The 14,976-nt window shown below is 43.8% G+C and overlaps 1 protein-coding gene across 2 annotated transcripts in view; it reads left to right on the plus strand.

The window, feature by feature from the left end:
- Window positions 1-3,908: 3,908 nt before the first annotated feature.
- Window positions 3,909-14,976, plus strand: part of FRMD4A (FERM domain containing 4A) — a 299,740-nt gene continuing 288,672 nt past the window's right edge. The window contains exon 1 of one of the 2 annotated variants that reach the window (XM_045788190.2): window positions 3,909-4,141. In XM_045788190.2, the coding sequence (XP_045644146.1) occupies window positions 4,049-4,141 (93 nt within the window). In that variant the 5' untranslated portion in view covers window positions 3,909-4,048. The remainder of the gene's footprint in view (window positions 4,142-14,976) is intronic. The other variant, XM_045788179.2, reaches the window with a different exon arrangement.

The raw sequence follows: 14,976 nt of genomic DNA on the forward strand, positions 1-14,976 counted from the left end.
CTCTGACAGGCCATTATCCCCCAAACCCCCTCTTCCACCTCCTGCTCTTCGTAACCAAGAACACCCATTTGATTTGATACATCTTGCTTTGGTGTGTCATGACCATTGATTTTCCTGAAATATGGTTCAATCGATCCCTATGCATTTTCATTCCAGAGTTTGAACGTAAACATTTTCACTGAGATGGGAAGGAAATGTTCAAAATAAACAACAACAAAAAAGAACTCCACCAGCCTTGGGTGCTCTGTTCTAAGAGGCATCAAATGCAGCAGCATTGGGGGCTCTAGAGCAGAGGTGGGTCTTCTCCACCCTGGGGTTTGCTCATGCTGCATCCCTGCAGCAAGCTCCCCATCTGTCCCATGGGCCATTACACTGTGCCCTGGGTGCTCGGGGGACCTACGTGTCCACCATCGTGGCAAAAACATGCTTTCTCTAAGCAATACTCTGTTCCAGATGTTTTCCCTTTGTTTTTCTGTTGTCTTTTAGTTACTCCTTATTCACTGTCCCCCAATCCTTTGTTCCCATGTCTCTGGTCTCAGTGTTGATCCTGGGCATTTACCCTACGATCTCTTCCCCCTCTTTCCCTCCCCTGCCTCTATGGCTGTTTCCAGGGGGCTTCCGGTCAACTGGCTGGCATCAGTGCTCAGAGGACCAGGTGGAAGATTGGAAGGTAGTAGCGAGGGAGGAGCAGAGCTTTCCTCCGCCTCCGCCACTCTGCTGTGGCCCATGGCTCCAACAGTGATCAGGTCTCACCCAGTGGGTCCACAGGGTTCCAGCCTCTACAAGGTGACCCTGGCCCTAGGCGCTAATAATGGGGCTCCTCCCTTTACCCCTCAGGCTGGGGGCTGTCCTGCCTCCCCACTGTGCTGCCTTCCCAGCTCTTGTGGGCTTCTTCGCTCTTCCTGTTCCCCATACTTCTCACCAAGGGAAGCGGAGCAGCAGTTCCAGAGACTCTAGATCTTCTAGTGCCATTTCTTATACTTAAATTCTCTCTTTTCCAAAGCCAGGGATTTTTCCCTTTCTCTGTTAGCTCCCATGGATATCTGTCCTTTTGGAATTTCTAACCTGCTATAATCTGATCAAGTCCTCTGTGTCATGTGAGAGTATAATGGACCAAGTCAGGCCCTGAAATCAAACATCTTGATTTTGGTTTCATCTTAGATCTGACAGTTCTAGCTGTGTTACCTTGGTCAAATTATTAACCTCTCTGAGCCCCAGTTTCATCAGCTGTAAAATATGGACCACAAAGCTCATTTCTGCCGTTGAGATAGCCATGGGTCACCTTATGCAGTAAATGTAAGTTCCCCTCACCTCTCTGAAAGTGGTCATTACTGCAAAGGTGTGGGTGCATATCCCTTCCTGGGAAACATACTTATATTAAAACAGTGGCCTTCTGAAATTAAATGCTTCAGCCTCAATAACTAATTTTAAATGTGTAAATCTTAAACACCCACAGCAAAACCATCAAAAAGATACTTTTGGACAAGCTGAACTTTGAGAGCTTTCAGATCTGTCTGAGAAGGAGGCTGGCTACTCTGTGGGGACTGCAGAAAGCTCCAGAGCCAACCTCCTCCTCCCCATCAGCTGGGAGAAGGCACTGGTGCTGATATGAGAAATGACCCTGCTCCTCACCTCCCGGGGGGGTAGAGTATATGGGGGTCAAATGTGTGTGAGTCTGGCTCAGGGTTATTTTTGTTTCCATTAACATTCTCTTCTATATGTATTTTAACCTTAATCAAATGCATATGTTTTTGTTTTATTTGCACTTAGTTCATCAAAGTGTCCTTTATGATCTGAACTATGCCATGAGGCCTTAAGCTCTTCAGTGAAACACTCATTAATACCCCTGGGAAACAGGAAGTTGCATTTAGTCAAATATAAATAAATTCAGTTCCCAGGGGCTTTGCCCTGGCCTGGGTCAGGAGAGAGAGACAGTGACTTCTGAGCTGATGTGGTACAGCGCCCCCTCTCAAACCTCCCTGGAAGGAAGCAATCCCAGGACTCGCGACAGATAAGTGTTTTGAATATGTGCCTGTCCTTTGTTCAAAACCCTTACGTAGTCGAATGGGGTTTTATCAAGGATATTCGATGCATTTGGCCCAATCATTGAGTATCATTCCAGATTTATTGCCACCCCAAAATAGTTTGAAACCAGACAGTGCAGAAAGGAAGCGAGAAAGAGGAAAAAAGGTATATAAACCTCAACCACCTAGCCCGAGACGCTCTGTAAGTCAGGCTGAGGAACTTCCCGTCTCTCCTTGTTGCTGGCCTTCTCTCTCGCCCTCTCACTGGCTCCCCGATGCACATATGGAACCAATTACGAACAAAGCCCGATTGTTGTATATTTGGAATTTCCCACATCAACTTGATGCTTTCTTTAACTGCCTCTTAATGTGTGTCTGCAAGGGTGACCAGACCCACGTTTCCATCCTTCCCACCCCACCCCCACCAGCACCCCCCTTCTGAGACTCTTTCCTGGTTCATTTTCTAGCAGTGTAAACCTCTACTTCCTCCCCCTTACTCCCCACCCCACTTCCTATTAGAATCTTTGAATAAACAGAACTTTCTTTTCCATGGTTTGCAATAAACTGGTCTGCAGAGAGTAAATAAAAGCTGGATCCCAAAGCATATAAGCGATATCAGGCTAACACAAAAAGCATGGATTACTACAAAGGAAATGGCATCCCTTTCATAAAACCTGGAATGGAGAGGAGCAGATGTAGAAATACATTACAAACAAGAAAAACAAAACAAACCTCCAATTCTGGAAGCCCCTTACTTGTTTTTCTTTATTGTAATTTTCTCTGCTATAGAGAAGCAGATTTGGGAGGGGGGAGCAGAGAGGGGACCATAGGTGAAGAACATATCAATTACAAAATATTACTGAAAAGTTAAAATTTTAGACCATGTGTCCCGCCCTTCAGAGTGTTGTCTGATCTGGAATTACACACTATTATTAGAAAAGAATAAGCAAATATGATGGATGAATCTGAATTTAGTCCTTTTCAGAGCCTTGTAAAATCAAACAGAACTTATTCATGCTTACTGGCACACATAAAAATAAATGTTCTATAACATAAACGTTTAAATGAAGAGATGCCAAATGCAAGTCTGTCTCGTATATTTGATTCATTTGGGACCACGTGATACACCAAAAATTTTTTTTTCCTTCTCTCACACTTTATCTTTGTGGACTACATTCACAAATATAATTAATTGCACTCCTACATTTATTTTCAGTGCACTAGAAAGCGGGAGAGAAAAACCAGATAGGTGCATCTGATGCTCAGGGTCATACGTGTAATTTATGACCGCGATCAGGGTTCCCTCCAAGTCCCCAGTGCGTTATGTCACGGGTCTGCAAATATTTTTCCGGTGTTCAGAAAAGAGTGAAATCAGAATGCAGGATTTCACATTAATCTCCGCACCAGATGGTGATATTCCAAATAGTCTTTTTAAGGTGAGCATGTGACCTACTGTACGGTTGAGGGGCTTTGGAGTCACGTGATGGAATGAATAATACAACCGATAGAGCTTCGATTAGACAACTGACCTGGTTACCGTCTGTAGCCACAAGAAGCAAAGTTGACATTTCTGGATCACTCTCCCCAGAGGCGTCGCTTGCCAACTTCTGGGACATGCAGTCTCACCGCAGGACTGACAGGCAGGGGCAGACAAGGGGCGGCTAACGCCGAGCTGCTGAAGGCAGAGTGAAGTTGGAGAACTTGGGCTGTTTTTTTTGCTTCCCCATCCCCCCGCCTTCCAACAAACCACATCTTGACTCATATGGTCGAAAGAAAAAACTCTTTCGGTTATTTGATATTTGGGAAACCTCCAGGAGACCATAACTTAGTTTGGAGGAAGCCTTGTCTCTCACTTTGCTGGGAACACACACACACACACACACACACACACACACACACACACTCTCTCTCTCTCTCTCTCTCACACACACACACACACTCTCTCTCTCTCTCTCTCTCTCTCACACACACACACACACACACACACACACACACACAGGAACGCACACACGCGGCTCTACACCATGGTGGTTCAGGCTGCAGTGGCTCCGAATAGATCTCAAAGACTTTTACTGAAAATTCCTTATGGATCTTTGAGAAGACGCAGCGTGGAGAGGGTAAGCGACGTGGCGGGCTGTTTGTTTTGCGTGGAGCAATTGCTCCAAAGAAAAGGAGATGTCTGTTTTCATTGTACATAGCATCCCTTCTGGTCGCCCTGTTTTCCTGAAAATTTTGAATTCCTGGGACAGTAGAATACTATGTCATGTGTAAATTTTCTTCTTAGCAGATAATGTTGAGAAATTTGAAACAAATTTTTGCCGGCTATGCATGTGGGGGTGCTGCGAGAGATGAGATAAGAGGGAAGAGATTGGGGTGGGGACTGCCCTTTGGAATCAGGATGGAAGATGTGAGTGCCTGGGGAGAAAAGCAGGGGCTGCAAACAGATGCATTAGCGCAACACAGCTGCAAATTTCCTCTGTGGGGGGACCCTGTCTTCAAAGGAGGCGCTGATGATGTTAAGGGGCTTTGATGCCTGGAGAGTTTAAGTTATGCCCCCATTGACGAAAATCCTCTCTGTTGTGTTGTTGCTGTTTCGCATACCTTGCTATCATTTTGGATTTTTTTTTTTTAATACTACGGATTTGGGCTGGAAATGACTCTGTTAATTTTCTGAAACATGCTTACTTTATGGTAACCCCTGGCAGAGATGATCCTGTAAAATAATAAGGATTTGTCCTTCTTTGGAGTGACTAATGCACTTTTGGGGAGGCTCATTCATGTAGGGATAAAATGCGTACACCCCCGCAGGGGTGGAATGCTTTGTGGGTCTCAGAAACCCTGAAGCTCCTGTTTGAATCATGGCAGTCCCCTCTGTGACCTGTGGAGTCTACTTAGACATCCTAATTTAAGGTGCGATCTAACAGCCATAAGGCAAATAGCTTCACGAAAAGCTCTCTTGATAGATAAGCAACCTGCTGCTCTCATAGAGGGGAACAGGGTTGAATTCGAGTCACTTTTTGTGGTTGGTATACTTACTACTCAGTGATTTTTAGATGTAATAAAAGCACAGTTGTACCTTTAAAATATGAGGGTCTATCTAGAATCCAGGTGGGCTTGATTTCCTGACTTCTGATAAGTGACATTCTTTCTGCCATCTGAGTAACTGATTTAAAAAAAGCTGCACTTCCTATTTTGTTTGTGTGTAGGTCTTTATTTTGAGGCTTATCTCTTGTGCTCAATATCAGAGTTATCAAATAATATATAGTAAGTGCCTATCACATGCTTCCTTCTTTGCCAATAGCTTTAGAGCATAAGACTAACAGTTATAGCAAATGTTAAAAGTATATCAGGCTTACACTGGATATGATTTTAGCTTTTGTTGAAAATTTTCTGACCTTTACGGTAACTAAGTTTATATCATGTATTCTTTTCACAACTAGTCATTTAGAAACATGAATTATACACACTGGAGTTCTGGACCGGGCAATACTAAGGAGAGAGTTATCTGGGCACAGGCACACAAAAAAAATTTCCGTAGTAACCTTTATTTAACCATTAGAATCTCCAGATGGATGTTTGATAGATCATGGATTTTTAATAAATCCAGAGGTATGCAGTTACCATTTCTGTTATTCGTTGTTTACCAATTAAAAAAAAAAACTGACAGTCTACGAACACAGCATCATACATAAAACATTGTCACATGCGTTGGCATCTATTTACGTTCAAGACACACAGACCTATTTTCTGCCCGTGGGCACACATCAGTGTTGCATGGGTCTTAGATCTGCAAGCTGCTGGGCCCTTAGGAGAAGCACACACATCACTGGAACATCAGACATCCTATGCGTGTCGGTTGCTAGAGGTGAAGCGATGGGGCTGGGACACCAACACTCACAGGAAGACACAGGAATGCCCTTGCATTCCTTATGAGCTGCCCATCTCCCCTTCCACTCTAAAGGAGGTTGACACTAATTGGAACCTATGATGAATGTGTCGATTCCAACCGGGCATTTTATACTGTTGCCAACTTGATGACAATTTTCAGAATCAGAGTCAAGCATTTGTGTAAAAGGAGGGCAGGAAAGGTGAGACGGAGCATCTGCTTTAAGGGCAGATCCTGAGAACCAGCATGTTCTTGGGACTCCATGAATTAAAAGCAGCGGCACCTTTTCCAATTACATCAGCAGCCTAGAGGGTGACAGACATTCAGGTTGGTTTCCACTGTCTCACGGTATGTGATGATCTTAAGGTCTTATGTCTGTACTGTCTTTACTCCAATGCACTTAGATATTCATTATTTCACATTACAATCCTGAGTTGCTGGTGAGACACGGACAATGGGGGTTATCACCCTTGTCCTGTAGGAATAGGAAAGCCAAGGCATGGTGGGGTTTAATCTTCTGTCCAGGGACATAGTATCCACAACAGAGCAGGACCCATGTCTAAGGACCCAGTATGTTCTGTCCCTGTTTCATCACCTTTGCTCGCTGGGGAAGCATCAATATGGCAGCCTGCCCCTGAGCAAAGGGTTGTAAGCAACTTGTCACCAGGACTTACCATGAAAGAGAATATAGAAGACTCATGACCGAGGAGAGTAATGATTTCCACGGCAGGTCTTGTGCCCTCAGGCACCCAGGAGTGCACAGTTGGTCCTGTTTTCCAACTGCCAGTTGAGTTGAAAGAAAAGAAACACACCTTTTTCACTATGTTGCCTAGACCCTCATCAAATCCTGATTTCAGAAACACTCACTCGGGCTGCAAGACCAGGCTCAGTTCTTGTTCATAGTTGCACGGACTGCCACGAGCCCATCACGGAGCTAGGCAAGGTGGGAAAAACAACAGAAATACAAGATACTTTGCTTGGTAAGACAGGAGAGTTTAGGGATACAGGTTTGCATAAACAAAACAGTACTGACATAACAGGGCACAAATTTAGCTATAAAACAAGAAATGAAGACAATTTAGGTGCTAATGAAAGCAGCAAGGTGGGGTGGAAAGGGTAGGGCTTGCGGTCACCCAGTCCCCAAAACTGAGAGCCTCACCCTTTACTAATCGTGTGATCTTCACAGACTTTCTCAGCGTTCTTAGTTTATACATCTGCACTATCCACCGTTGAGGGCGGTTGTTAAGGATTAGAGGAAACTTATATAAGGACCTAACACAATACCTCACATATAGAAAGCAATCACTAATAATAGGGTATTTTTAAAATTTGCCTCTGTTTGAGTGGAGGAACACTTGGTTGTATTTTTAATAGCTGATGGCCTTTATACACATACACACACTCTTAGTCACACCTCACTGTCACCTGGAGAGATCCTTTAGGGATCTTTACCAGTAAAGCCAAGACAGACAGAATTCCGTGGTGATAATTTGCCTTGGACTCCCAATTTTATGTAAGACACTTAGAAAACAAAGTGTTTCAAATTCATTGCATGCAAATGCCAACTAACTAAACTTACTCACATCCATATGCTTCTAGAGGGTCCCTTCCTTCCAAAGCTGGATGTTGTTAGTCCAGAGGTAAAAATGAACTTCATGGAAAATTCTAATGAATCTAAGAGCACAACATATAAATGAATTAAGAAAAGAGCCAATATGGACCTTTTTCCTGGGAATTTGCCTTGGAACAGGAGTAATGTTTTTATGAAACTACTATCACCCTACACGATGAGGAAATCATATCACAGTGGAGATCACCTTTCTTTTTAGTTCCAAAACCCAAGAACAAGTAGGCAAAGCTTCCTGTGGCCCAGCTAAGCTGTTTCAGATGTACTTTTATTAAGGATGCTCCTCTTCCCGCTGATTTATCCTCCCTAGCATCCGGACCCACAGATGCCAGGAAGGGCTGAACATCTCTGTTCTCCTGAATGATGCAACACCTCAAATTCAACATGTCCAAAATGGAATTGGTCATCTCGCTCATAATCGTGCTCCTCCTCCAGTTTCCAGTCTACCAGCTACCTGAACACCCAGAGCAGAATCCAGGTGCTCTCTCTACCTCCTCCTTCCCCTTGGCTCAGGCCACCACCATCTTTCACTTTCAAACAGTTGCCATTCTTGTTCCCCCAATTCTATGCTCTATGTTGTGTGATCTTTCTAAAACAGAGGCATGGTTGTGTCCACTCGTCTGCTTAAAACTCTTAAGTGGTTCCCTGCTTCAAGATAAGTACTTAGATAAATGCCTAAATGTAATTACTAGGCCTTCATGATTAGGACCCTGCCACCCTCTCCAGGATCAGCTTTCCCCCTACTTTACACTAAGAGTGCTAGACTCCCACCATACTGAACATGTCTGCAGTTCCTCCAAACCACTATGCTCTCCCTTGTCTCAGGGCCTTTGCATGTGCTTTGGTCTGCCTGACACACACTGCCTCCTCCTTCTACCTCCTTAATGTCCTAGTCACATCCTTTCAGCCTAAGAGCAACACCCTTGGGAAGGCTTTCCAGAAACCCTGCCCCCCCACCAAGTCTGAATGTGTGCTTTTCCTCTGGGCTCCCCTAGCCCTCTGCAAATCACACTGCATTGAATCCCCCTATTTCCATCCAATTTCTGTCATCTCAGATCTCCACATGATGACAAGCTCCTTAGGAAACACAGCTTGGTCTCTGATTCATAACAGGAGTGTGATAAATATTCACTAGATGAGAAAAATAAATGAAATCTGAAAGTTTTTATAAACTTCCCTCGGTGAGAAAATTTAGGAAGAAGAACAGAATTAAGACATAAACAAAAACAGCCTCATTTTTTTTTTACATTAAATTACCCCACGCCCAATTATTGGTGACAGGAAATGTGTTCCCTGTTATATGTTCATACAAACTGAGGAGACAAATACTCTAAACTCTTAGACCATACCATGTACTTTAAAGTAGAGCAAAGCATGTATGCGAACAACTGACCAGACTCAGCTTTTATGTCTCTTCACAGAGTAATGTAAATTTGACATTTTTATTGGGGGTAAAAAGAAACAAGAAAGCATTCTCTTTTACCACAATTATTTGAATATTTTAGTGAAAGGATTTTTTTTTTTTTTTTTTTTGTCTTGGAAAGACTGAAATGGTGTGATATTTCTGGAGCAGTATTTTTAACGCAGTATAAATTAAACCTTTTTGCACCCACATTATTCATTATTTGATGTGTTATTTCAGGTTGACGTATTGCCAGTCTATTATTTTGCAAACCATTACATTATCACAGCTGCTAAGCTGCATAACTTAAGAATTCAGAATACAACAGAGTCTCTATAGTCGAGTGTGTGGTGCTTACATTCTGAATGTATTCATGCAGGGAAGTGTGAGACTTTACCAGAAACACATACAGCAGACGGCTTTTAGTGGATATTTATTACCATTGAAAGCAGACAGCCAAGAAACTGTTCAGACAGATCAGTGTATTCACACATATTATTATCCAACCCCCTCATCCTGCATAAGGTTTTGTTCCTTCTATAAATATAGCGCTCTCTGGAGAAGAACACGGCCTAGCAGGGACTCTAATTCTCTGGTTCACAGGCTGCATGGAAGGCCCTTTTCCCCCATATTGGCTAGTCCCATGCAATTTTAAGTGACCCAAACTTGGTGAACTGACATTGATTTTATTTCTTACTGTAGCTTATGCCAAGTTAAACCAATGACTTCCCATCTTGGCCAGAATGAGATTGCACAGTGGAAAGGCTGTCCCTACAGGTACCACTCTAGAGTTTTCATTCCTCGGGCTAGTGTGGAAAGCAGGGCAGGAAACCTCTATTCAAATGGCCAGGACCCCCAGGAGCTTCCCCATCTTGCACCAAATGACGTTATCCAGCTAGGCATGAAACCAAGCAATGGTTTCTCTCTTTAGACTGCTTGTCCCTCAGTCTTGACTGCTTCTTAGGACTCTCACTGATGTCGTGGGTCAAATGCCATGACTCATCCTAAAGCAGCACTTCTCAACCTTGGTTTCACATGGGAAGCTCCTGAGGAACTTAAAAAAAATCCCAATGTCCAGGCTGGTCGGGTGACCAGTGCGTATCAGAATTTTTGGAGAGGGAACCCAGGTACTGGGATGTAAGCGCCAGAAAATTCTAGTGTGTAGCCACACTGAGGTAAGATTATGGCCAACATGGATCATCTGGGCCAGGTGGAACTCAAGGAAGTTATCTAATTCCTGTGCTTTCTGGTGTCTTCACATGCAAAAGAAATAATTGAGTGGATCATGATAGATTTTTAGTCAAAAGTGTCATTCTCAATAGGAAAAAATCAGTTAAACTCCTTGAGAGTTGGGTCCATATTTCTAGGACATCTTGGGCAGTGCTCAGCACTTGGAGGCCACTTTCTGGGTAATTAAACACAAACTTCTGAAGTCATAGCGGCTAGCTTCATGCAGGATTTTCAGACAATTTGAGATCAGAAACACCCAATCCAGTGAGCCCTGCAGAGTTTGTCTCCATTGGAGGAGGGACAATACCCCTTCCAAGCTTTTCAACCTGCCATATTGCAACTATGTCCACAAAATCTATCACGTCATCTCTGAACACTTTCTATGGGTGTTTTGAAAACAGATCTCATAAATTGCTCTAGCAGAGTGAATACCATCCACCTGTGTAACATTAGAGTTTCTTTGGACACACAGTTAAAAACAGTCCACTTTTGTTTGTATTGCTTCATCAGTGCACCTCTAAGAACAATATTGTCTTACATGTATAAAACAATACGGAAGAAATTATGGCCATGGACCTTTGTTTTCTAATCTGGGAATGGATAGGCCACATCTGTGGATTTTTCATCCTTTTTCTTTTCCTTTCTGGTTGCTCAATAACTCACTGCTTCAAAGGACTTGGTCAGTTTTTCTCCTAAGCTCCAGAACCTAGAACAGTGCCTGGCATGTATACTGGACCAATAAATATTTATTGAATGGCTGTGAATAGATGAATAAAAAAGAATGTCTTCATGGTTATAAACTCAGTTCTTTAATCAAATAGAATTGTCACCCAAAGGATAGGGTTGCAAAGTGCCTGCCTTTCTTATGCAGATGAATATTTGTGTCATTTTTAGTCTTAACAGGTGACTTATTTTAGGATGCTAGCTCTTCTTGGTGGAGAACTTGCTCATGAAAAACTTACTGAAATTCCTCTACACAATTACCACTTTTGAGTGTGTGGCCTGTCCTCCTCCTTCCCAGTCAGAATCTGTATATGAGTATGTTGCGATAGTCACTAAATACGCCTCTGATCATTTTCCTCTACTGCCAAGGTCACATTTCCACATGGATAATGCTTCCACATAGTCCTCTGATACCTCTATTGGAACATTAATCAGGAAAACCGATAAGGCTTAGAAGTATATTGATCATTTCTGGAAAATGTGGTCCAAATTCAATCAAATCAGTCTCAAAATACAAACACTGCAGGGAATGCAATACTTAGGACCCAACACACTATTTATTAATCCCACAGATTTTTATTTAATACCTACTACATGCCAGGCAGTGCTCTAGACCCAGGGGATGTAGCAAAGTCTCTTAAGTGATGCTAAGGCCTCCAAGGAAAAATAGAGCGGTATAAAAAGTGAGGGGAGATGGGAGGGGCTGCATTTTTAGATGATGTGTCTCTCGGTGAAGACATTTGAGAAGAGACATACAGGAGTAAGGGGACGAGCCACAGAGCCCTCTGGGGAAGGACCGTCTCCATCTGAAGAAACCACAGTACACAAGGGTTGCAATGCCAACGCCTCCTTGATGGGTTTGGAAACTAGTTGGGGGGGGCGTGGTAGGAGGTGGAGCAGAGGGCGGGGACAAGGTACATGGAACAGAGCAGCCATCAGGGAAGTGCTAGGAGCCCCCGTGACAGAGGGCTGTGTGGGCCATGATAAGGAGTTGGGGGTTTTACTCTGAATGAGACAGAAGACCAGTGGTCTGGGGACAGAAGGGTGACATCAACTGACATGTTTTGAAGGAATCGCTGTGGCTACAAGGCTGATAGAAGAATGGATGGAAGCAGGGTGACTCATTAGGTCGTTAGTGTAATAATCCTGATGAGGGATGATGATGGTTTAGATCAGAGGATATTCTGGAGGTGCTGAGAAATGAGAAATGAATGGATTCTGGATTTATCTAGAAGGTAGAGTTGACAGGATTGGCTGATGGATCGGGTGGTGAGTGAGGGAGGAAGAGAAGGGTCAATACTGTCCCCTGGGCAGCGGTAGCCTGGGGTTGACACTAAGATTGGAGACACTATTGAGAGGCTGGTGGGAGTGGCAGCAGAGACGGGAGAGACTGAGAGCTCTCTTTGGATGGGGTGAACTTGAGATGATTAAAATTCAAATGGAGGACATTAAGAATGTAAGTTTCGTGTTCAGGTGGGAGCCCTGGGGTACAGAAGTAAACATGGACATCGTGGTGCGTACCCTGAAGCTGGCTCGTACGGGCTGTGAAAAGCTGATTGTGTGCATCTCTTCCCACGTGGGCAGCTTGAGATGGGTCGTGGTGGGAGAAATGCACCATGCAAATTAGCGAACATTACAAATCAGGCCTTTTTTTCTTCTTCTAGAGAGTTAATAGTTAAACTAGGATACCACTAGCAGATGGTCTTTAAAGCCACAGGACCAGGTGATGTCACCTGGGGAATGTATGTAGATGGTGACAAGGAAATGTCCGAGAACCGGACCTGAGGCCACTCTAAAGTTTAGAGGTCAGTTCCATGAGGAGGAACCAGCAATGAAGACTAGGAAGGAGCAGCCAGTGAGGTAGAAATAGAATTGAAGAGAAATTCTCAGAAGGGAACGTCAGGCTGTCCGATGCTGCCGATAGCTGTGAAGATAGGGACGAGGAAATCATCTCATTGTGCTGTTATCAAAAAGCTTATGTATCAAAATTGCTGGGCGTTTTCTAAATCACAGAGGCCCAGTCTACACACCAGACATACTGAATCTGAACGTTTGGGCCATACAACACGTACTCAAGTTTGAGAAACAGTACCTGCAACATAGTTTCCCAGAAACAGAGGCACCAGTGAGGTAGAGAAGAGAACACAGCCTCGGAAGGGGGAAAGAATACAGACAGGAAAAGAGAGAGTCTCGGGACAATTTCTACTCAACCAAAGTCAATCCCGGACACGGCAAGTAGAGGCCATGACAGGGAGTAACGAGGGGAAGCTTATGACAACAAAGGCCAGGAGTGAGTCTTCCTCCTGATGGCACCCTAGAAACACAGTGTTCCTATTTGACATCTCCCCCCGCCCCCCACACACACTTAAACCCTGTATCAGAAAACTAGAAAACTAGAACTGCATTGTCCCTTACAGCTTGTCCAGCCAAAAAAAAAAAAAAAGACAAAAAACCCACAAGAAAGAAGATGAAAAATTTAAATATCTTTCATTGGTCCGCTATATCAAAAGCGAGCATTCCACCTTGAAGTTTTAGGTTTCCTAAAATCTATCTGAAGAAGACCTCTTTTCTTCTGTTTTGTTTGGTCTCTGAATTTTTTTAAAAAATGGATTGATGTAATCATGTGTCAGGGCTTCATAACCCAGCCAAGTCCCAGAATATATTTAGAAAGTATAGTTTAGGGTTGAGCCAGCCACTGAGGGACTGAAATGAGCGAGTCCTAATTTGAACTCTGAATTGAGGGCCTCGGAGCTTGCCTGTAAAAGCAAATGGATTTGAATTGAAATGGAAGAAGTTATGTCTTTGACATCAGGCTCTGTTTTACTGGGTTTTCGTGGCTTTCCTGTAGAAGGAAGTCAGGCTCTTATCTGCCAATTGGGTTGAAGGAAAATAACAGCCATTAGTGATTTGAACACAGTCCTTGAAGTAGATCCCATCAGAGTGTTCACCCAGTTACGACATGCAGATTTCCCTTCCCCATCCCCGCCTATTTTCCCCTTCTAGGTAAGGAGGTGCCTCTGGCACATCACATTTGAACTAGTGAGAGAACGGTTTTAATAGCAGACATGTTGTGTGTCCCTCCCATGATTCTGGGCTGATGATGGTGAATAAGCCTATTTTGTTTCTGGGGTGGAACTGTTGGGCCTGGGTGTGGATGAGCTCAGTCTCCAGTGTTCAGAGCACACTCTTCAGCACACAGGCAGTAACACCCTTGCTTTTGCACTGCTGTGTTGCATGGCCAGGTCCATGCATTAGGCAGCAATGAGGGTGCCAGGCCCTAGAACCCCTGTTGTTAAAATGTCAACCCACTACTTAAGGAGAGGGAGAGGAGAGGGTATCCCTCATCCTGCTGGGCTCCAGCTCTGAGTTTTCAAGCAACAAGGCTTCTAGAGAGAGGAGCTGTGAAAGAAAAAAAAAAATCCTCCAGAAACACTTACTGATTTGAACTCAGCAGCACAGAGCAATACATTCACATGATTGCGTCCAATGGCAGCTCTGCAGTCTCTCCCAAGGACCAATGTCCAAAGATCAGGAGCCAGGCTCCCCAGGCCATGTGCCATCCCATTCAACATCTCCTCTGTGGGATAATACTAATATCCTGTGGCATTTGGTTCAGTCAGAGTCCATGCTCAGAGCATCTTCATTGTCATTTATTTCTAGTACAATCTCTTAGATGTGTGTGTTCTGCGGTCCCCTCTGGACAGTACTGAACCAATACGTGCAACAGCATATAAAAGTATCTTTGAGACTTTGTGACTTCCTTTTTCCTTCAATCAAATGGCCTTAAGGTGGCATGAGAGAAACATGTATAATGTGCAGGCCAAGACTTTCCTGTCCCTTCTGAGACTCACCAGTCAGAAAGTGGTTATTTTCAAGAGCCTATATCTATTTCCTATGGTACCCTTGGGACCTAATCCTTCATGTTAATCCTGGAATGCCTCTATTCACCTTTGGTGTCCTGTAAACTAAGGCCCCATCCAGGCATCATAACTCAAACCCTATACGAGCCAGGCAATCAAATAACTGTAGCATAAGGAAAGGGACCCTAGGAAACGCACTTCTGACTTTTCCCAAAAAAATCTTT

This window comes from Ursus americanus, chromosome 31 (assembly GCF_024610735.1).
Source record: "Ursus americanus isolate L20-20 chromosome 31, mUrsAme1.1.p, whole genome shotgun sequence".
NCBI classification, from domain to species: Eukaryota; Metazoa; Chordata; class Mammalia; order Carnivora; family Ursidae; genus Ursus; species Ursus americanus.